The sequence below is a fragment of the Patella vulgata genome, chromosome 5 (assembly GCF_932274485.2).
Source record: "Patella vulgata chromosome 5, xgPatVulg1.2, whole genome shotgun sequence".
Lineage (NCBI taxonomy): Eukaryota > Metazoa > Mollusca > Gastropoda > Patellidae > Patella > Patella vulgata.
In genome coordinates this window covers 21024517-21050250 of record NC_065883.2, presented here as the reverse complement: position 1 = coordinate 21050250, position 25734 = coordinate 21024517, and the positions used below count along the sequence as shown (strand labels likewise).

Below are 25734 nucleotides of genomic sequence, written 5' to 3'. Positions count from 1 at the left end.
TAATCTATTACAGCCTTTGTAAATAGCATCCTTCAGTATATGATGGACGCAGTTTACAAAATAATTATATCCTTTAGTGCGTTTCTAGTCACCCTTCATGTATTTCTAATCGTATCAGCCTACATCAGGTTAATTTCTCCTTTTGCGATAAATAGTTAATAAGCTGGGGTTAAAGGGGAATTTCCCATTGAACAAAATACAAATATATTTGTTTATATATCATATATAATTACATAAAATCAAAGTAGTGACTCAGTGACTCATTTTGAGCAAACTATTCTACACTTAAGTGTCGAATGAACTCCTTCAAAACCAAGGCTGTAATGTACATGTATCTTAAAACGTCTATATTTCAATGACGGATTGGTATATTTATCTGAAATTTTGTATATCAATCTAATCCCGTGTAACTGTATAATCTAATCATGGTCTATCTGCTATGATCCTCAAACGCGATAATGCCTCTTTAAGTCCCAAATCGACCTATTACAATGATGAAGGATGGCCGACTTGCCTACATAAACATTTTACGGAGACAGAGTGCTCCTTTTACACGAAACTATAGTCATATTCCGGCAGAAATAATGGCTGAACCTGGAAATTGTATACAAAGTTTATTTTATGATTGATTTTAGTAGCCTAAGTGTCTTCTTTCAGAATCTGCCGGGTGAACCTCGGTCACCTTTGAGCGTTTTGAGAAATTCAAGATAGCGTCTAAGACGGCCGCCATTGCAATTAATCTTCTATCACTCCCATAGTATGTAGTCTAGAATGATAATTTTGGTGTCTAAACGTATGTTTGTTTTTTGTTTTTTTTTGGGGGGGGGGGGGTCAAGGAATACTTTGAAATCGTTCATTATGTTGTGGGGTGATTAGATGATAGTGAAATCAAGCAAGCCAAACAATTTTTTTTTTATCGGTATCGCTGGTTGGAACAAGAGAAGGACAGCAGGAAAACAGGGCAAAATTTTGTCATTAGGGCAATAGGAATAATGATCCATAAGTATTTGAGGTAACTCTTTCGAATTTCAATGGCACGTTTTCACATAGGGAGTTACACGTAGCCATAATGCAAAAAGAAAGGAACCAAACCGGGTAGCTAGCCAATCCGTGACAATGGGCTATTTGTGTGTTTGTATAATGTAATAATATAATACATCAATTTTGACAGTTGTTATTAATTCTAGCAGTTACTAGACACTTATTATTGTTTATCAGTTGTTTTATTTTGTCGTTTATAAGAATGTGATTGATTATATTAAATCAATGATCTGTAGACGTAATCAACTTGTTTAACTGAAGTATTTCTTACAATTTATACTGATAATAGAGTTGTATTATTGGTCGAGATGTTATTTTTATTACCATGTCGTTTTAGCAATGACGAATCTGTTTGAAAGACATAAAATAGTGGTATCACGCGACATTAAATACATCACTATTAGTTTAACAGATTTGATAACTATACATGCCGTATATATAAATAAATCTAAAACTGATAAGGTAAGAAAGAAAATGTTAAACATACAGGTCTTTCTTTAGGCCTGAAATGTTATCTAAATTATTAATTAGACATTAATTAACTTATCCAAACCATAATCAACTATCGGTGTCATCGCTAGTCTGCGATATTTACTGGATTAGGATACGATTTGCTGTTCAACTTTCATTCAGGATTTAATCATGAAATGGATATTCTCCCATAATGTATCTTTAAAATAGGGTGCTATCAATATTTAAAAATTGAGGCACACAGATTAAGGCGTTGTTGAGAAATCATTAATTGAATTAATCAGATCAACCTAATTCTACACCTTTTTTGAGGTTTCGCTGCTTTAAATCTGATATGAGATCTATTTTGGCCTTGAAAGGAGCTAAATCGCTATTCTGTGGCACCCAGAAATGGACACAAATGGGTCGCCACGTATTTAATAATTTGATATGAATGTACAAGGGTAGTTATTTCCCGTGGGATATGTTTAGCCCCGTTCATCGAGTCGCTTCATTACAAATGGCGCTCGAAAGCATTCATTCTGGCACGCGATTTGTGTGCAAATTTTAAAATTTTCAGCGCAATATTTCGGCAAGGTCGCTGAGATGTAAATAAGGTTAGGGCACGTGATTGTTGGCGAGATTTTTAGGTTAGGTTTAAGAATTTGGGGGAGAGGTTAAGTCTCCACATGAGCACTGACCTTGGATGATTAAAAATTAGTGATATTTCCTAGCTTTATTAAAAATACATACAATACATTAGATTTATACGGCCTTATGAAAAGATTAACCGTTCTGACGAGACTGCATTGCATCAAAATAACGAGGCTCCTATAATAATAAAGATAGGAATGCTTCGGCCCATGCCCTCATAATATTACTCTGTAGTTGGATTTTAACTCGAAGAAATTGAAATCCAAATAATGCCTTTAAAAACACAACCTTTATTGTAGAAGTGAACAATAAATTCTATATATTACACAAGAAACGAACAACTCCAAACTCCGCTTTAATCTAATTTCGAGAAACTTATTGTTTGAAATAGGTAGAAAGAGCTCATATTTGGCCAACAGGGGTGGCCTCGGTTTCCCAGAAACTCTGTTCCATTTCGCCTGAAGGGGTACTTTAGATGTTTCAACAAGTCTCTGGATCTTAACCATGGTATAAATATTATGCACACGAAATAACCAAGATAAGTTTTAATATATGATTTCGACATATTGTTTGGTACGAACTGCGTATAAAAGTTTTATACATAGTGTGCGTTACGTTTAGCCTCAAGAAATAACCATGATTTTTCAGAATCCAGCAAGGTCTTAGAAATGAGTATATCACATATTACACAATAAATTATCAAACTAATATTTTTAATGTACGCTTGCGACACATTGTTTTGTATGCCAACAGGGGTTCACCTCATTTCTCAGAAACTGTTTAGGGTCTTTACATAACAACACATTATACTTTCTTGAAACCGCAGCAACGAGAGTGGCTTCCGTTGATTATGAAAATCAATCGATAAGCAAGTAGACAGGGAAGCGCGACTGAGATATGTTTTGAAGCATGGCTTCTAGCGGATGAACTCACCGAGCACCATGCATAGACAGATAGACCAGCGTTTCACTTGCTTATGACGTTACACTGTTATAATATCCGCGTTTATCATCATCACGTAATCTGTAAATCAAGTTCAACAGCAAGCTAGTTAGTTATCTTGAAGTGTATCGGAGTTCTGTCGACCCGTGTTCGATCTTTATTAGACTTGTTTTGCGGTAAATCTGGAAGTATTGTTTCATTGCCGTTATTGAGCAATGCGTCTGGATTTGGTAGCAAATAATAGCATGTTCTGTCAATAGGAATATGATATTATAATACCTTATTTAGGTCACGAGTAGGATAACAGCCCATTAAAGATATTGACAGTAAACGGAAATCAGGCTGTGAAATTAAGCCAACTGTAAGCCAAGAACGAAACAATATTCAGAAAGAGCAAAAAAATAGAGGAAATATTCGGATAAATTCTTCAACCTGACTGTTATTATAGACTTTAATCAAAAATAGCATTTAACGAAAAGCTTTCTGTGATTTGAATATTGTCAATAGTGTTCCACTAACGAAGATAATGAGCAAAAGGTTCTGTGATCCTAACACGAGCTTCATACCGTTAATGATTTGAACTAACAACCCTATTCAAGTCGAACTTCGTCAGAGTTGCCAAGTGATCTGGTGTAGACTGATTCAAATCAACCATTTTATGTGAAAGAGTTTGAAATCAATATTGGCAACAACTCAAACGATTCACCTCTATAGCGTTCAAGTCAGACATTATCAAACTCCGGTTATTGAAATAAGGATTTTTTGACCAGATTAAATCATTTCAGATCTTGTGCTTGTAAATGTCGAGTGTTCAAAAACATTAATATAGGACTGATATTAGTTTAATGGATTGGTTACCCAACCCCTGACAGAAACCGAGACACGATACGCATTATATTGACAAGAATTCGTTTTTTAAAAAGGTCAGATAAAACCAGAAACCTTATAAATTATTACATTTGTTCTCGGGGTTTTCTCCAGAAGAGCTGAATTCAATGTACATTATATTAGCAACACAGGCGACGTTTTTCTTGCTGCGGGCTTTTGTATTCCTCCGAGGACGATTAATAAAGAAATCAATTGGAATGAGTTTGTGTCGATAATTCTCTGCGATGTTTATTGTAAAATGCACGTAACTTGAGAAGAATTTGCACGAAACATAAAGAATATTGAGTAACAGTCACTTATATTAGGAACTAAAAACGTGATTGGAATTATTCATCTCTATTAGAAATTTAAAAAAAAAACACAACAAAAACAGGCAGGATTTTCACACGCCATCGTTTCGTATTTGATTTGTTTTATATAAATAAGGTGGATGTGATCCTGTAATGCAGAAATCTAGAATTGCAATTTTTAAACATATCTTGTTTGAAATTTGCAAAGGATAGTTTGTGTTTTAAAAAGATTACAGAAACTTTGAAGTGGTTGAACTGAAGAGTTTTCTATGTTATTTGCAGCCATCTTGATGACCTTACTTGTCCAAGCCAAAGACACCAGGTGCCACTCAGGTAGGTTGGTCTTTGATTTGTGTATAGGTGCATGTTTACTTATCACCATTAAATGTTGTTGTGTAATTAGTTTCGCACTTTTTAAAACTTTGAGAGCCACGTTGGTTCAGTGTGTAAGACACAGACTCGTTAATCAGGACGTCTCTGGTTCGTTCCCGGTGTTGACCGATAAAATTCCTCGACATTCGGATGGGACTAAAAAAAAACCGAGGTTCAGTGTACACATTAGCGTGCACGTAAAAGAATATGGAATTCGAAATAAGAGTAGGCCTTAGCACCGCTCTCCGGTCAAAAATTCCCTCATAGCACGTATGAGGGAATTCATTAGCGCAGTCAGTCAGAAACATTGCTATAAATCTTTGCTATACAATCGTCAATTTAGAAGGACTGAAGATTACGTTTGGCCCAATATTATATAATGTTAATTATTGATCTCAGATGTTACATTGGTAAAAAAATGTCCGTTCGGAATACAACTAGTGAAGAATATATTAGACGTCGATTGAACTAGATATGTGTCATATAGTTTGTTACTGGATCTGTCATAAGCTCGCCTGAAATGAAATGAAATGGGGTTTAACGCCCTACTGTTCTGCTCCGAACTGGGCTAATGAAGACGGCATAAGCTAGCCTTCCAAGTCCGGACATGGTATAGTTTGTATTGCATTAATGAACCATGGCTCGTGCATAATTGGATTTGATAACAATTAAGCTATTTGATTATATGTGCACATTTGAACTATTTTCTTCAATTAAATAAACCGGAAATTGTCCTGCAGCAAGTGTATTAATTAACTGGTAAAAAGTAGACGCTGGTTGTTTGGGCTTTAACTTTCCAAAGATGCGCTGGAATGCATGAAATGGTGTTTAATGGCAAGCCAATTCAAATATAGAAGAAGTGGCACCAGGCAGACATTTCATCATGTCATACCATGCAATCTGTAGCGGCAGTTTATATTATTATACTCAGGGGCGGATTGGGCCATGGCCGGTCGGACAAATAATGACAAAAATAATTTTATCCAATTCGTCTAAAAAACCTTTTTCTGTGAACATTATATTGGGGGAGGTATTGGACCGGCTATGGAGCGATGATGGTCATGTTGTATGTGGCCGGTGCCTTTAACGGGCCGCCACGCCATCACTGGAGTCTGGAATGGGCTGGTATAATAGACTTTCTGGGCCGGGTGTGGGCCTGAATTCGGAATCCTGCAATGGGGATTCCGAATTTCACCCGAAAATTTCATCGGATTCACCCGACACTGTCGCCCGCAAATTTACTAATTATTAAGTCACCTGCACCCTGTATGTCAAGTTTTGAGTCAAGGTAAAATAATTTACCTGGAACAACAAATCCAAAATTCAAAAAGCAGCTTTCATGAATTTCACTTTATTCACTCTGTACCAATGTGTCTCGTGGCTTTCCATCACAGGAGGAATCAACTAGCGCTCCCGGCAACAAAAATGGGACATTTTTCAATGAAAATATTCCTACTTATTCAATATTACTTACTGGTTTATCAAATGGTCAAAATTTTCTCAACTAGTCCCATTTATTAACCAGTTAAATTCTCTTGACTCTTGACGATACAATGATAATACGTTAATTAATAATATGACGATATGATAATTTCACAGGTTGATGGTTGTAAATTACTTGCAGGTCGGGGTTTTGGCCTAAATTAATCGAATTATGAGATATATTATTTGACAGAGATTATAATCAGATATGCCACCAAATCGCATATTTTGGGGTCAATTTTCACAATTTTCCGCGGTCAGTAAAAGGGACCGGTTCGACATGGGAGCCCGGGCCGGTTCCCGGCCCCAATCCGCTCCTGTTTCTGAAATTTTCAAATCAGATTACGGAGCCGTTCGGAAATGTTCACTGGATTTGCTAATCTTAGATGGAAATTAAGATGCATACCACACCATATCCCTTAGCTAACAGTTTTGAATCAGTCTGTAATCATGAATAAGCAAACCGACTGTGGAGCCGATATATATGGCTAAATCTATTTGTCAAGGTCACTGAGATGTAAATAAGGTTAGGGCATATGATTGTTGGCGAGATTGTAGGTTAGGTTTAAGAATTGGCTGACCTATGGCCAATCCCACATGCAAACTGAAAGGTTTCAATTCCTCCGAATTAGTATGACAGAGCTTTAAATACGAGAATAAGATATTTTTGCGATGGTGTTTCATCGCCATTAAACCAGTTTATTGAAAACATACCCCCGTGACGCCTCTTTTAAAGTTACATAATCGTTTTGCATTCAGTGTCTGAGTTCCAGCGTTGTTTCCCCATGTCGTGCATGAAGAAGGGCCTGACAACACTATAAACCTCAGAATGCCTCGTTCGGCATTTTTGTCCAAACGTGGCAAAACGTGCTAATAAAATTTTTGCCACAATTTTGCCACGTTGTAACGTGGTAAAAACAAAATGCCACGTTTGTCTGGAGTTCCAAAACGTATTTTTTTTTAAATTACCATGTTTTTGGAACAAGGAATTTTGACCATTCCAAAACGTATTTTTTTTTTAAATTACCATATTTTTGGAACGAGGAATTTTGACCAGAACGAGGCTGTTCACAAGGTTGGATACATGATTTTTTCAAAAGGGTTGGGGGTGGGGTTCAGCCAAACCAAAGTTTCGTCGAGCGTATCGAGGAGAGCATAATATATTATTTGGTGACACTTTCAAGCGATTCTGTAGAGAAAAAAAATCACAAGGCAAAGTCGACTAGAAATGACATTCGTTGCATAAAAGAGTTTGTTACATTCTTTGTTGCAGTTTCATATGTTCACACATTATTTCCAACAAAGAGATGTGAGAAATGAAAAACAGCCATGTTCTTTGTTGCAATTTCATAAGTTCACACAATATTTCCAACAAAGAGATGTGATAAATGAAAAACAGTCAAGTTCAAAGCGGAGCGAACTCAATAATTGTTTTTAGGCCTTTGAATATTATTAATTACAAATATGCTGTTCCTTTTTTTATATAATAAACGATATTATATTCTATAGATATCATGAAATTTTATGTAATTGGCACTTAGTTGTATGTATAAAAATTGCAAAAGCAATTGAATTAAAATCCATCAAAAAATGAAATAGACGCAATTTATTATGTTTATATAATGACATGCAAAGCGGGGCGATGCGAACTATATATTAAAAATGAGAATTACATTTACATCCTTCGGGTGACCTGCCTACGTCTGGATTCTTATATAAAGGGTCGATCTGGACTATATTTTGGAGAATAAAACTGCTTAATTTTGTGTTAAAAGCCTTTGGACCGAGCAACTAACACACTATACATGATACGTTTTCATCTTAAACCCGTCGTTTATTATATAAAAACAGGAACAGCATATTTGGTTTGACTGAACCCCACCCCCAACCCTTTTGAAAAATCGTGTATCCAACCTTGTGATCAGCCTTGTTCTGGACAAAATACATCGTTCCAAAACATGGCAATTAAAAAAAAAAAACAACGTTTTGGAACTCCAGACAAACGCGGCATTTTGTTTTTACCACGTTACAACTTGGCAAAATTATGGCAAAAATTTTAATACGTTTTTGCCCGGTTTGGACAAAAAGGCCGAACGAGGCATTCTGAGAATTTATAGTGCAAGGAACATACCCCAGTTGTTCGAATAGTACGAAAACCGAAGTTCGTGTACACATTTGTGTGCACGTAAAACGAACCTTGACACTAGGTGTTCATCCGAAGTTCCGTGTACACGTTTGCGTGCACGTAACAAAAAAAAACCTTGGCAGTTGAGATTCGAGCTAAGAGCAGGCTGTGCAGCCACTGCCGGGCAAATTTCATTAGGCGGGGGTTGGTGCAGAAAAGTAAGACGTTAAATCATATTTAATTTCATTTCCAGTCCCGTCCCTGAGATCAAAGTGTAGACATATTTGCTGGCGGTTCTACATACAGACGCCATTAGTTACGACTTATTATTCCTTCAGTATCAACACTATCTTAATCAACCCTTCTTCATAAAATACAGTTACAAATCTATTTTTACTTACATGATCTAGACTCCAGACTCTCGTGCTCTAGATTTATATAAAAAGGGTAAAACATGAATTTAACCCCAGGCGTTATAATTTGATGTCTGTCTCACTGAAAATGGATGTTTTGTCCAGCTTATAAATCGGCATTGAATTTATGAGTTAACTAGTTTCAGACATATATAGGAAAATGCCGAATTCAAATGTAATCCCCAAGCCGTGGTACATTACAGAATTGTCAAACATCACTCATGATTACAGAAATTTTTCATTTGTCATAAATTTACGCCTTTTTATTACGTTTAGTTGTAATTTACTCGTGTAATTATAGGGCAATTAACTTAGTTTTAATGGGTTTAATTCCCAATAATGCTACACATGTTTTAACAGATTAGTTTCTTTATTTAACATATGCAAATCAATTTAATCCTGTGTCATTAAAGAACATACCATGAAACTTTGACTTAACAACCGACATTACAACAGGCATGCTCACAGTAGATGTTATTAAAATCTCAATATATATTCAATGATGAAACTTTTGGTGTAGATAATTTCCAACTTTAATGAAATTTGTTACTTGTTAAACTGTTTTTTAAGTAAAGGCTCCGTCACACTTAGTCGGAATAGCAGGAATCAAGCGAAATCAGTCGGAATGCAGAATTCTCAAAATTCACGCCACATTCAGGAGGGAATTTCAAATTTACCAAAATTCGTACAGCTGTGTAAGAATGCTGTTAGAATGCAGTTAGAATATTTAGAATTTCGTGTGGTTCGATTGCTACTCAAATACCGCACTTACAGCTTTGTAAGGATGCCATTCGAATACTTAGAATGCGCCTCGAATGACCGTTGTACATTCCGGGTGTATTTGCTCTCGAATGCAGCTCGAATGCAGTTGGAACACAGTGGGAATATTTATAATGTTGTTAGAATACAGTCAGAATATTTAGAATGCACCTCGATTGCTACCCAAAAAACGCCCGAAGTCTGGTTGGAGGGTGCCGCGAATGATGTATGAATAATGCACCTCGAATGCAGTTGGAACGCTCCCGAAATGGTCGCCGAATAAGGTTCGAATGTCCAAGAATTCAAACAGAATGCAGCTCGAATACTTAGAATGTACTTCTATTTATTTAGAATGTAACACGAATAGCTTACGAGAAAGATTGAGAGGCATTCAAGATGCCTTTCGGCTCATTGGAGGCGCATTCGGGATATGCTGGCCTGAATGCAGTCAGAGTGCATTTAGAACAAACTTCGATATTTCTCCACTTCGAATGCACCTCGAAAGTTTTGAGCATGAGCAAAACATTTGGGGCGGTCACAAGAATGGGCCCGAAAAATTGGACAACATCCAGAAAGCAATTAGAATTTTTAGAATGCACTTCTATTACTTTCTATGCTTAAAAAGGGTAGTGCAGGGATATGTAAGTAGTTCTTAACTCTTTTAATTAAGTAAAGAAAATTTAGTCGACCCTTAGCCAGATTTGCGGGCCGAAATGTTTTAAGGGCTTAATAGCTCACGTCTTTTGAAAAATACTTTGTTATAAGTTGTTGATTTCATATTCCCTTTTCTGTTGATTACCCGGGTGGCCTGAAACCGATCTATAGGAAGTCGAAAAATTTTAAAAATCCGAAATTAAGAATGTCTAGGGATGTTTTTAGATTTAATATAATAATTATTCTTCATTAGATTATGAAACATTGGTCAAAATAAAATAAAACATGTGTGGTTATTGTTTGCAATAGGAGATTGATTAGATTGGAATCGGGAAGAGAAGCGAAAGGCAATATTTCTCTGGAGTTTTAGATCGTAATAAAAACGTCCCAACCAGACTCGATTATCATGTCATCTATCAAGATAAACAAGTAAATTAGAGTATCACTGGCAAGATTATAAAACATACGTTAAATAATTTAAAAATAAATGAAAGTCTGCGGGAATTCCGGGAAGGATAAGCTTACAGACTAATATGAGTTTTGTCAGTATAATGTACAAATCTACATGTCAGGGAGTAATTATTGTAATTTGCTTCTCAAATGAAAATATAGATTTTGATTTACAGATTTTTATACGCCCACATTTTCATGTGGAAGTATATTGTCGTCGCCTCTGTCCGTCCATCCACAATTTGTTTGTGGTGACTCTACATATCATAATTTTTATCCGATTTTGACGAAGCTTGAAATATAAATCTATCTTCCAAAGATCTCGGTTCATTTCGATATCGGCATGTATCGCACCATAACTTCATGGATTATATCCCCTTATTGTACGAAAAATCGCGCTTTTAGTTTGTGGCCACTCTAGAGGTCACAATTTTGATCCGATTTTGATGAAACTAGAAATGCATGTTTATAACGCAAATATCTTGTTTCCGTTCGATATTCCCGCATATCGGATCGTAACTTCCTGAATTATGCCCTCCGATTGTACGAAAAATCGCGTTTTGAGCTTGTGGTCCCTCTAGAGGTTACAATTTTTATCCGATTTAAAAAACCGTTTTATATATCACGGTTACACCCTAATGATGATTGAGTTCGAATTTCGGACAAAATGGCCGCCCCTTGTACACAAATAGTGTAAAAAATATGGTATATCAAGGTTGTGGACCCTCTAGAGGTCACAATTTTCATCCGATTTTGATGAAATTTGGAATGCCCGTTTATATCCCAAAGATTTTGGTTCCTGGCGATATTCGCGCATATCGGATCGTCACTTCCTGAATTATGGTCCCTGTAGAAAATCAGATCAAAACTGTCGGACAAAATGGCCGCTCCTTGTACGCAAATAGTGTAAACATCTGGTATATCAAAGTTGTGGACCTCAGAGATCACAATTTTGATCCGATTTTGATGAAACTTGAAATGCCTGTTTATAACCCAAAGATCTTGGCTCTTTTCGATATTCGGGCATATCGGATCGTAACTTCCTGAATTGTACGAAAAATTGCGTTTTGAGCTTGTGGTCTCTATAGAGGTCACAATTTTTATCCGATTTTAAAAAAGTGTGAATATATCACAGTTATACACAAATGAGTATGTATGTATAAGTATGTAAATCAAAGGTTATGGACCCTCTAGAGGTCACAATTATTATCCGATTTTGATGAAACTTAAAACATATCTTTATATTCCAAAATTCGCAGTCCCTTTTGATATTTGCGCATTTCAGACCATAACTTTCTGGATTATGGCCCCTGATTGTACAAAAAATCGTTTTTGATTTTAGCTTGTTCTCTATCCATCTCTTGTAAAATGTGGGCGTATCCTGCTGGTTTTAGGGTGGAGAAGAGGGTCAAATTGGTAGCAAAATGTATACTTCACATAATTCGCTATAAGACCAATAATGATTTTTGATCTGAAAAGTGTTCTTTAGTGATGGGGATCACGTGGCTAAGTGGGTAAGACGTTGGCTCGCTAGCCTGGAGGTCGGGTGTTCGATCCCTGCATTGGCCGAGAAAGTTCATCCCGATTTTCCGGCGTGGTTCCCCCTGTCAGTGATGCAGGACGGGGGGTCTGACAAGGACAGCTGTCTAGTCGTTCGGATGGGACGAAAAATCGAGGTCCCGTGTACACATTGGCGTGCACGTAAAAGATCCCTTGGCAGTTGGAATTCGATATAAGAGTAGGCCGTAGCGCCGCTGCCCGGGCAAAATTTCCCCCATAGCACACTGTATGGCGTATGCCCGTCTTCATTAGCCCAGGTTAGGAGCAGAACAGTAGGTCGTTAAACCCCATTTCATTTCATTTCATTTTCTTTAGTGATGTCTTAAACAAGAGAAGAGAAAACAGAAAAAAAATATGTTGATTAAATACGATTTTGGCTTTGATGTCTGTGTATTAAAATGCTTTATCGTTTTATGAAATGATATGCGTGTGTGCTATGATGGAAATTTTCTCCGTACAACGCTGTTCTTGCCAGACCTCCAGCTTTACTACTATCTCGGCCTATATAAACTCATGTTCTTGAAGCAACCACTGCGAGTTTCACAACATCTGGCCGTTGCTTGTTTACTTCACAATTCCCGAACTTATAGCTATGTTATCTACAGACACGTGAGCAGTAGCGTCCAATAAACCTTGACATTGAATGAACCTTGAACTTTGCAACTCGATTATCACAGGTAGAAATTTTAGCTTGAAAGCGCGAGACTTGGTATTCGCGACGATCGAGGAATCTGATAGGCTCACAAGGCGGGCTTGTACCCAATCAAAATTAGTGCCGCAATATGCAGGGTATTACGTGAAGGCCTTGATAAGATGTACGTAGTTAAAGCGAGATCAAACCTTCTATTGAAGATGATATACACAAAGGTCGAACTCTAGACCCCCTGGTTAGTTACATACTCACTTAGCCACCGTGACTCCACAGACGATAATAAGAAAATAAAGATGACGGGTTGAAATCAATAGAAAGTAATTTGAACTTGAGAATACCAGAATCGATTTTAATACATGTGGGATAAGTATTCGTTTTGGTAGGACTACCTTTTTTTAAGTATGACGTATGAATGTCTGTTCTTATTGAATAGTGGATCTTTTACTTCTAAAGTGACACCCACATGTCAAAAACGACAACAGAATAATACATCTTATATATTTCATTTTATACGTGAATATTTATAGTCGTCCTGACTTCGTATTTTAAAGTCTATAATTTGATAGCTTTTAACTATTTTAACATTGAAAAAAAGAGGATCGATTTTGTATGTGGCTTTTATTTTTTATGGTACCCAGCTGATGATTAATTTAAATGCTCCCTGCGTATGTTTGAATATGTTGCATTCAAAATCGATAATTCCATCTTAAAATGTAACAAAATATCTTGGAGACGTGTTTTGTGGTATAATTATACAGAAATGCTAGATAACTATTGTTATGTTCATGTTTTAATACGATACATAAATGGAATGAAAACCAATTATGTTAATCCACCTGTCATTATTATTGGATCAAGTGGGATTGTTAATGAGATGCAGGGTCCATTAGAAAGGATAATTTGCCATTCTTACTTAATAACTGTCGTAAAACATCTCGTAATCATCGAGGCGGAAGGAATAATACCTTTCTCTGTTTTCAGATAATAGACTTAACTGTTGCTGATCGATTTAATACAATAAATTATTTATTTGTTAGTTTTCGAAAGGAATGGAAGTGAAAACACTAGGTAATTGTGTTCAAGTTCCAATTCAACTTTCTTAAATTAAGCAACATCAAATTTATTGAACGCGTAAACTCATTCAATGTGTACTATCCAATTTGTCGAGGGAAAAAACACAACATCAACTGGTAATAGCGTAGCAGGAACACGTGGCGCCTGGGACAAATCTTACAATATGTCCTATGTAGATCCACAATATCAACATATTTAACAAGCATTTTCTAAAGAATTTGTGCCTACATAAAGGATTTAATATTTAAAAAATAAAATGTTTATGATTCTAAGTGTTAATCAATATGATCAGTCATGGATGGAACCGGGTATAAAAATTTAAACAGGTATTTTCTTCAGCAACATTATTTCTGAGATCCCGAGTAATGGCCAGCGAAACATGTATAAAAATTTAAAAAGGTATTTTCTGCAGCAACTTTATTTCTCAGATCCTGAGTAATGCCAAGCGAAGCGGATCACTAAATGTAATGCCTAGCGAAGCGGATCACAAAATGTAATGCCTAGCGAAGCGGATCACAAAATGTAATGCCTAGCGAAGCGGATCACTAAATGTAATGCCTAGCGAAGCGGATTACTAAATGTAATGCCTAGCGAAGCGGATCACAAAATGTAATGCCTAGCGAATCGGTTCACAAAATGTAATGCCTAGCGAAGCGGATCACAAAATGTAATGCCTAGCGAAGCGGATAACAAAATGTAATGCCTAGCGAAGCGGATCACAAAATGTAATGCCTAGCGAAGCGGATCACAAAATGTATTTTCAAGAGTTTTAAGCTTTTAGAACGATAGTTGGAATTGTAATAATCAAAAATGTTAACATCATTATAAGTGGCTAAATGTTAAAACGGTGTTGAAATAGGATTTAGAAGTGAATATAAACAGAAAGGAGAAACATCTGAAATAAAGGGGTGAAAATGAACTGAGGGGTACGGTATGATGATTTTTTTTTTTTTTAAATATTGACTGCATTTTGATACATCGAAGCACTTTTTAGGGAGTTAGAAAGAGAAAAATGAAGTTTAACGTCCATTCGACACAGACTAGGTCATTTCGGGACTAACATATGGTTCAATTTTATTTCAATAATTCGCTGGCGCGTAGAGGTCTTTAGCAGTCGGAGGAAACCGGAGAACCCGGAGAAAACACACGAGGTTGGACAGGCGACATACTCCAGGTCGCGTACAAGCGGAGAATCGAGCACTTTTTAGTGAACGTCAGCCTAATTTAATTTTTAACAGGTGTATAAAATAGAAGCATCGAACAAATAAGGAAAAAAGAAATTTGCAGAAAAGGTCGCTGGAACCGGAAATAAAACTGATCTCATTATTTTCTAATCTCCCACTAATCCGACCTGCAAACATAGCATTCAACTCAGATACTGTTGTTAAACATTTTGGCAAATAAGGCAATCTGTACAACTAAGGCTAAAACCCACCAGGATATGGTAGTCTTGGACTTCTGATGCAAGAACCGGATATATTTAAAATCATAATTATTATTCATGTATGTATGTGTATTTGACAGATTAGCGAAATGAAATGAAATGGGGTTTAACGTCCTACTGTTCTGCTCCGAACTGGGCTAATGAAGACGGGCATACGCCATACAGTGTGCTATGAAGGAAATTTTGCCCGGACAGTGGCACTACGACCTACTCTTATATCGAATTCCAACTGTCAAGGGGTCTTTTACATGCACGCCAATGTGTACACGGGACATCGGTTTTTCGTCCCATCTTAACGACTAGGCAGCTGTCCTTGTCAGGCCCTCCGTCCTGCATCACAGACAGGGGGGAACCACGCCGGAAAATCTGGATGAACTTTCTCGGCCAATGCAGGGATCGAACACCCGACCTCCAGGCTAGCTAGCCAGTGTCTTACCCACTTAGCCACGTGATCCCCATGACAGATCAGCAGTAATGTATTGAAATTGGTGACTTTCCTGTACTAAGTGAAACTAGTTATGAGCCTTTTGTGTACTGATAGTTTATTGCGGAGGTATGTCGACCTATCGAATCATAGAGGCTAGTGTCCCCGTAAAGGGCAATTTAGACATTTTATAAAACTCCTTTTTGTGAAATGGTGTTATTCTCTCCAGTAGCAGAGAAGAATAAAAAACAACCACCGGAACATGCCAAACACGACGGGCTTAAGATTGTTTATCTGATAATGGTATTTTTCTGAAATAATGATACGTTAAAATTTCTCCAAAGGCAAATTTCACGATGGTGATGCTGGCATTTTACAATAATTAAGTTTACTTATTCCAACAATATGGTTTGTTTTTGCCATTACCTAGGGACAGCACAGACATCGAATTCAGGCAAATGTGGATTTCTATTTATAATCCCATCTGTAATTTTCTGCCATTACCACTCGCTTTAATTGGAAGTAGTTATATGGGCCATGTCCTGTAGGAATTCCGTTGTCGACTATTATTTTACGACTTTATATCACTGGGCCGTTTCTGTTGAAATGTGGGGGAACTTTTCAGTTAATTTAAAACTAGGCTGTTTGTTTAAACGAAAACATTTCTTAATAGATATGTAAATGATGGAGAGACAAACATAGGTATGCTTATATTTAAATAATTGGATTGCGTGTAGGGGTCTCTAGTAGGAGTAGGACACAAGAGCACACGAAGTAAACCCATGGAGATTATGGGCGGACGACCCTACTGCTTGTCGTCACGAAATCGAAACTACGCCAATTTACTCAATTGTGATGTAAAGTGCACGCGTTAGACCATTCAACCACCCAACTACCCCCCCCCCTCCCCATCACTGACTGTCAAGTAAATGAAGGTGGACACGAGAAGTGTCTTTAAAATGTAATAATTTCGCACGGGTAACCAACTAAAAGAGCTACACCCAGAATTGGTGTAATTGTGGGGTATTTTGGATGAGCTACACCACTACGAGTGTTGCACTGCATTTACACCAAAGCGTGTAACTTTTAGTGGGGAATAAATCCTAAAACAGTATTAATATTATACCGTTTATTGGGTTGCAAAAGTGTAATCGATATTCACGAGTATGAACATTATGGGCGTAGTTGTAGCCGTTACAGGGCTTTTTGGATGAGCTCTACCGCTACAAGCGTTTTATTGCATTTACACCAACGGGTGTAATTATTATTAGGAAACATTCCACCTAATAAGGTGTGTTTTACACCGTATATTGGGATGCAAAAGTGTTTGTGTGCTCCAATTTGAGTGTTTTTGTAAAATATGGCGTTAATTGCATTAGTACAACAGGTATATCTTTTTTAGAGTGTTTACTCATAAGGAATATGTCTTCCAGAATATTATCATGTATTATAATCTTAATAAATATATCATAACGCCTCAAGTATAGACTATTTTACACTTAAAGACGTGTAAATATTCCAAAATAATACCACGTACTATATCTTAATTAATTATTCTTAATTCAGATGAGGCGCATAAATGAATAAACCACATTTTTCAGCCAAGTTGTAAGGATATGTGTATTGATTTCTCCTCAAGCTTAAATTTGAATCAGTTAAATTTGAATCAGTTTGGTGGATATTTGTCAATTTAATGTCGCTGTAAAATGTAGCCGACGGTCTACATGTAATTCGGGTCGGACGACTCTCATACGAATATAGTGTATCAGGCTACTTGCCACCTGAATTGGTGCAATGTTCTACACTATGTTGGTGTTATACGTTTACACGTATAAACTACCTTATTATTTTTAACTGTGTAATAATGACTGGGGCAACGGTGACTCAGTGAGTAAGACGGTGGCTCTCTAATCTGGATGCTCGGAGTTCGATCTCCGTGTGGATTAAGAAAGTCCCGAGAATTTTTCAGCGTGGTTTCCCCTTGTCAGTGGGTACAGGACGGGATGACAACCGAGGTCCCGTGTACCAGTATAGCGGTGTAATGCTTAATTTACACCCACGGCAGTAAACTATTTAAGTGTTAAATTACACTGTTTTTAGTGTATCAGTTTACACCACCTAAGGTGAGACGTTGCACTTACTGGAAATGGCAACTAGTTTCCACCTAAATTATTGTAATGTTATACACTATTGTGAGTGTAACACGAATATGGTGTTATCAGTTTACACTACTACTTTATTATTTCTAATCACGTAGTAGGCACGTACCCTTGGCAATTGGAATTCGAAATAAGGGGTAGGCCGTAGCACCGCTGTCCGGGCAAAGCTTTTCTAATATCACACTGTATGACGTACGTCGGTTTCATTAGTCCAGTCAGTCAGAAAAGTAGGACGATAAGCCTCGTTTTGTTTCATTTCATTTCAACCAGTATTGAAAATAAAGAGAGCCTGGATAACCAGGGTTATATTTACCGGCGACATAAAGTTAGAAAATTGCCACGATTGACTTTGCACTGGGCCTGACGCACTTCGACCATGTTATGAAGATCGGTTGTGTGCTTTCCCCAAATGTCAATATTAATACATTGGCAGACATGTTTTTAGAATTATTCACTGTGTGGAATGAAGTAATAATTATATACCTCAGTTGTATAGGGTATTTACATAAATCAAGATATACGACGCCCCCCCCCCCCCATATACCATTATCAACGTCAGTTCAAAGGTTAATTTTAATGTTTTTAAATTTTTACTAGCATATCTCTTATATGCATTCAAAAATATGGCATCATTAGGGTATATGATACTATAGTATTTGTAGACAATTCCAATTTAACGCAACAGCCGAAAACAAGAAACATTGGGTTAGCTGAAAACACAGTTCAATCGATCATAGTTGAGTTTAGATTGTATGGTTTACCTGTCGTTTTTAAGGTCACGCTTTAAAATACCAAGGTAAGGACTGTATTTTTTTTGTGCAGTGATGGGATTACCGGTCTAGGCATGGAATTATGCAGGTGCGGATCCAGGGGGGGGGGGGTGGAGGGGTCGACCCCCCCCCCCCCCCCCTGCTCAGCTACATAAAATAAATTGTAAATCAACACTTTTTATGAGAAAAGTTTCTCGGTCGTGTGCTTTATCCTTTATCGTCAGATGTGGGACAGGGTGGCCACTCAAAACACGAGATAAGGATATAGACATTATGTGATATCACAATTAATGCTTTGCATCCATGAAATTGAATCACAATGTCATTGTATTAATTCATAATAAAAATTGACGTCAAACGAGATGTTGAATTTCTCTGTTTAAAAAGCTCAATGTGTATGTATATACGCCAAAATGACGATAGAGACCATGCTGGAGGGAGGGGTACATTATCTCAGGAACCTGGCAAACCCCCTCCTGCATAAATTCCTGGATCCGCCCCTGAATTATGCCCTTGGCTGAGTTTGAATTGCTGACAGAAAGCAGGTGATTGTTGCTATTGTAAGTCGTTGCTAAGACAAACAATCTCTACAAACTGGTTTGAATCGGCAGTTCGCGTGTTTAAGATGCTAGTCACTGATTAGAGTCGGCAGGTCATGTCATTAAGTGCCGTGTTTGAGATGTCAATTAAGGAAACTTCCGTTGACGATTCCTTGTCTAGTCTACCAAATCCATAGAATGAGACCTTATTAATTTATCACAACCCTTCTCTCCCGGTCATCACGATGCAATCTTATTTGTAAACATGCGTGTTTCTTTACTTCACCTGTAATATGGTGATCGTGTAATATTAGTGTATTGATCTGGATTGAGTTCTTGAATATAATCAACAAAAGTTCCAAAATAGTGCACACGTATATATATATGTTTTGTTAAAAATACATCCAGCAAAAATCTTCAGTAATTAACCAAATCATGGCAGTGTTAGTCTGTCCGGCGCTTTATTTTACGTACGCTTTAGATCATAGGGTCAGTTATCGATTTAAGTGTCGATTGCTAGACAGATCCTTTCTTTCCCAAATCGGATTATTGCCATACAGTTCTTAATGTTTGAAGAATGGACGCTAATCTCTCTCTCTCTCTCTCTCTCTCTCAAAGGGATTGTTTGTGAGATGTTGTCTACTCCTACTCCTACTCAACATATATATAACATTTTCGCGACCATGTCCTTTTGAAGAACAGAACATTGTACGACATGATGATAGAAAACAACACAGTCTCCATTGTCAAGCCTTACTAATCAGGCTGTTCTCGTACTTTGTAAATTGAGCAGAATTGAATTTCGGTTCGTAGATTGAATAAAATCGAATCTTATAAATGTATTAAACAAGTTGAATGCCTGCCAAGTGGGTAGTCGTGTCAATGCGATCTCTACTTGGTGTATATCAGAGTATAATTTAAGGGATAAAAAGCGTCTGGGAATAAACTACTTTAAAGATTTTTTGTCCTGACATGACATTGCCAATCATCGCGAAAGCTAAGATTTTTTAATAATAATACAGTTTGAATCCGTAGAACTTCATCGGGTCTTCAGATCTACAGTTAATTTTATTTTATGACAATGTAACGATGAATAGGCTAATGAAACACAAAAGTACAACGGCAAGGCCCACTTTAACTGCTGAAGTGGACTCTCCGCGTATATAGTTTATGCTTTTATGCTGTTAAAATGTGCCAGAGTACAGTTCAATATATTTGAAGTGGCCTGGCAACGAACGGTGTTTATTCGTCCAGATATGATGAAAAACCAAAAGTTCCGAGTACACTATGGTGTGAACGTCGAAGAATAGTGGGCGGGAACACCGCATTTTTCACACAGAGATCCATCTACTCCAAAGCACGAGCATTGACTACACGTTACCAATAACCAACTTTTAATTAAAGATGCAACATGCAATAGCTAAATCTGGCTACTGTAGATCTTTAATTTGGCCTAATATGTTTTATAAATTATTAATTAGACATGTATTCACATAGCAAGCATATAATCAACTCTCTAGGTCATCGGATGGTCACAATTTTCAGTGGACTGAAACACGAACCCATTTAATAATTTGATTTTAAAATTGATATACCCGAAACTTTGTTTATTATCGTAACAATGGTATTTGAAAATAGATACTATATTGTGAAGACTTCACAGCCTGATACCTTCACTCAGAAACGAGTAAGTTGGCTGAAATGAGAGGCGTAGCCGTGAAATATATATTGGGGGGGGGGGGGGTCCGCAAATGAAATTACATAACATGTTGACAATCTGTGACGCCGGATGTTGCGTGATAGGGAGAGCGTGGGAGGGTGGACCCCCCCCCCCCCCCCGGACACCCCCATGTGTGACGCCCATGGCTGAAATTGTTAATATATTCATTTTAAACATTTATTTGTGAACTATTATAGCTGTTTATTATCTAAATCTTACGTAATCTATCTTTGAGTACGGACAACCTCCCCCGCAACAATGAGAACATGGGTCTCCTCTTATTCCTTTGTCAACCGAGACTAATTTCATTAATCACTTTCCTTATTTAAATTTAACAAAACTGAATGGCTGTTCTTTAGATATTCATTTCAGGGATTAAAATAAAGTGACAAGCTAGACACCACTCCGACCGCGGTTTTCATGGATAAAAGTGATTTATTCTTCAAGCTTTCAGTAATAATAATGATGGCACAATAACCATAAAAGTATGAAATCCTGGGGCCTATTTCACGAAATTTTAACTAAGATAAAATCCAAATTTTAGTAATTTGATTGGATAATATTAGATTGATTTTAGTGCTTAGTCAATCAAAATTGAAGTATCTACTAAAATTTGGATTTTATCTTTAGTTAAAATTTCGTGAAACAGGACCCAGATTGCCATAACTTACGATTGATCGATTTCAACAATTTCATGCCATTTGGCAAGTATCCGTTATATTCTATATGAAATGAAATGGGGTTTCATGGCCTACTGTTCTGTTCGACTGGCATATGCCCGGAGAGCGGCGCTACAACCTACTGTTATATCGAATTCCAACTGATAAGTCAATTTTTACGTGTACGCCAATGTGTACACGACAACTCGGTTTTTCGTCCCACCCGGACGACTATATAATTATATTGTATATGATCGAAACACCTGTATTTGAATTTTAATCTGGAATATTGTGTCTTTAAGCAGCTTGTGTTCTATTAGCTTGACCTGGTCACTGATCTATCCAATCAAATGATGCCATGTTCTGGGCAAGAATCATATAAACCAATCACAGTGGTTTAGACGAGTCTTTAAAGTGAATAATAATAGCCAACCGCTCAACCGATAACGAAATGAAGCTCTTCGTACATTGTTTTCAATTGGGAAAAGAAATTGAAAATAAAGTTATTGGTTATTAAAGATACATTATGTAAGATTTAGATAAAGAGCTGACCGTTCTTGCTATAATATACTCTTCAAGTAGGGGGTATTCAGAAACAATACAAAATTGCGGAAATGCACTGCTGTTTTTATTAGAGGTAACCAGTGTATGTTAATAACAGGCCAATTGCCTACACATGAACATAAACAGTTCATATGGGCGGGTTCACTCGCAAAGATATACACCGTCAAAAGTGACAATGGACGTTTTTTGTATTTCTGTCTTAATAATGAGTAATTGCTCCACCAATCCTCAGACATTCAGCAATTCGTCGTGTCATGCTCCTAATCAACCGTCCAATCACGATTTGGGGCAATCTGACCCACTCCTCTTGCAGTGCCACGGCCAATTCTTGCAGTGTTGTCGGTTGACGTTGACGTCGACGAACACGTCTCCCGATCAAATTAATCGTAACACACTAAAGCAAAGATACGCTAAACAGTAAATCTTATGCAAGAACCGATAGGAAAGCAAACATGGATAGATAAACCAGCACGCGGCAGTTTTCATCAACCCTTCCTTGAAGTGTCAAATTTGACAATGAACCCCACCCACGTGTATGGCGCTATTGCGTGTCGCATGTGCAGCTCAGTGGTTCTGTTGGGGCGATAAGTTCATCATCTGTGAACATACTCTGAAAGCATGTCAAATGTCTACTTTTTTTGAAGAGTATACTTCAAAAATAGATAATGCTGAATGATATACATATTGAAAATTTCATTCAAATCACTTTTTTCTGAGTAAAGTCATCACAGTTTGAAGTTTTGACAAGATTTAGCCTCGATTCGCCATTTCTAAATTAAATCATTAAATTGCGTCCGTGTTTCAATACGCCTAAATCTCCGCCATCCGATGATCTAGAAAATTGATTTTAGGCTTGTGATGTGAATAAATTTCTAAATTAGTTGTTTATATAAACATTTGAAACCAAAATAAAAACCTGCAATAAGCAGATTTAGCTGCTCTTACATAATGCATCTTTAATCTTTTGTGTTATTTTGTTTGCGTTTGGACAAGCTCTTTACAAATTTAAATTTTGTTTCCAATGCAGTATGTAAGATTTCGATAAAGAGCTAAATTTGCTTGGCCAACGCAGGGACTGAACCCGGGACCTCCATATTTCAGATTCTTGTTGGTATACATTATTTGTTAAAGTGCATCAAATCTTGTTGCTTATGGTCTGAGTTTGTATTCCAGTCCGATGGGATTTAAATGTTAACCAGCACGACGACGCCAGAATTTTAAACAAATTCGTCGGGGAAGGACCCACTAGACCCACTCAATCCAGGAGCGGACCCCCACCCCCGTTCACTTTGACCCCTGACCCTCGAACGTTCTCGCGCCCATGGAACCCACAATCTGTTTCAATTCAAAACCTTTGTCTATGGACAATTTTATTTTTAACTCAAATCAAAGAGGTCTAGTTATTTTAAACATCGTGTATGTATAAAAACAACAGCGTCACTAGAAATAATCAAGCTCTCTGGGTAATTGAATTACAGAAGAACTTGAATACAATTTGGACCAGCGTATTAACCACTTCTGATAAGTTCAAGGCCAGGGTCCCGCGTGTCTTCGTATTCCACATCCATGTCAGGTATAATTCCAATACACTTTAAAATTATTTTTCGCATTAAATAAATGAAAAAATACAGATTTAATCTCATTTAGTGTATTTTTATTTCCCCGCTTAAGTAGCTGATATTTTTTGACCTAATCAAAGCTTGAGAAGGTTTGCTAATCAGATGAAATATGAATATTTTCTCTGGTTCAAGTATTCTTCTACTCTAACATACATATTTATGGTTGACCGCGCGTCATAATACAAAGCGCTCGTCTCTATAAGATTGGAAGAAATATTCATGAAGTTTATTGAGCGAGCAACGGCTCGAGTTGTGGACAAACAAGACTTTATCGGAAGAAACCAGTAATTTTATTAGCTTCTTCCGACCCAGCAGGACTTATGTTCGATATTCATTTCAAATTAGACACAATAAAAGCAGTCTGTTGAGTGGCATCTGGCTTTCACAATTCAGACAGTTATGGTTTTGTAATTCAACGTAGTAGTTCTTGGTGTTTAACGTCTGCTTCCACATAAGTGAAAATATTTTGCTTTTAATACGACTATATGGTTTATACGATGGTTGATCGCTCATATCATTTTTCTAAGTCAAACCAATGAACTAAAATGAAAGCAAGGATATACAAATTTGAATTATTATGTTTATGAAATTTTATATTCTTTGCTGAATATTGATATTTAATTTACGTGCATGACTGTATTATGTTTAGGGAGCAACAGGGGTTCGGTGCTTGACAGTTGTAATTCAATTGCTGCCCGGACTAAATGCCCTCATAACACACTGCATGGCACATGTCCAACTTCATTAGCCCGTTTGAAGCAGAACAGAAGGACATTAAACCCCATTCACAGTATTATGTTTACTTTTGAATCATGACTGTTTTATGTTTGAATTTGAAACATGACTCTAGTATGCTTTAATTTGAAGCATGAATGTCGTATACTTTAATTTGAAGCATGACTGCATTGTGGTTACTTTTTAATTTTAAGCATGTTTGTAGTATGTTCAATCTCTAAACATGAATAGATTATGTTTTACCTGTGTGTATGACTTTGATGTGTTTAATCAGGATGTAAAACTGTTTTATTTCTTGCACCTCTACTTTACTATTTTCCATAAAATTCGAAATACGAATTAAAATTCAATATTGGCCCAATTCAATCAATATTGATGTTGTTATCTTGTCGTGAAAATATGGGATCCTAATATCCAATATTTAAGACATAATGAACATTGTACAATCAGTACACAAGTCGTGTATTCTGTGATTTCCGTCGCCATTTGTAATGAACAGAAGAAAAACATATCCTACAAGACAATGCAAAAATAATTAGTATAAATGGCCGATTCTCCAAATAATAATAGAAACGTGTAGTCGTGTAGAATGGACTAAGCATGCGTAAACGACTACCGTTTAATTTGGACTGTTCACGTATTTTGATTGATTAGAAATTAAAATAACATTTTTAAAAATTGAATATAAATCGCTTTATATACATTCATAATTATTACATTAATATGTGCATTTATACTCATCTTCGTCTATTTTAAGATCCCAAAACATAGTCATACACCCGATGAATCATACTTATTCCATCTGTTTAAGCGGCCTTGATCATGTCATATAATTTGATTTTTTTTCTATTTATAATTAATTAGGGTTTATGTGTTTGTTGTTATGACAACAAAAAAACAAAAGATTAATGTGGAATGCAGAGAGATAAACAATAAGGCTAGATGTGGGGAAAGGCTGAACTAATAAGTCACCCTGTCAATCCGTCCATAATAGTCTTGAGGCCCAGTCCTGGGGCGGGGCATCAAATGGGCCCATATTTATAATTTTCCTTGGATACCTTGGTAACTTATCAGGATCAATTTACAGATCCTGCTTGACTATGGCACAATAATGTCACGATACCCAACACTTCTAAACTGTTACATTATATCAAACATTAATTACATGCACTGTTTATGCTTCAGCTACATGTATTCTATAAGTATAAAAAGACAATGGCTTCGTTATGCTGCATTACGCAACTGCCTTTAATTGCATCTGTGTTATCGCAGCAACGGTAGCAATCGCAATCGAA

At 36.8% G+C, this 25734-nt stretch overlaps 1 protein-coding gene across 1 annotated transcript in view; it reads left to right on the top strand.

Moving 5' to 3' along the window:
* LOC126822209 (uncharacterized) overlaps positions 1-25734 on the top strand; it is a 41961-nt gene that overhangs the window by 3917 nt on the left and 12310 nt on the right. The window contains exon 2 of the mRNA XM_050550957.2: positions 4548-4598. Coding sequence (XP_050406914.1) covers positions 4548-4598 — 51 coding nt within the window. The remainder of the gene's footprint in view (positions 1-4547; positions 4599-25734) is intronic.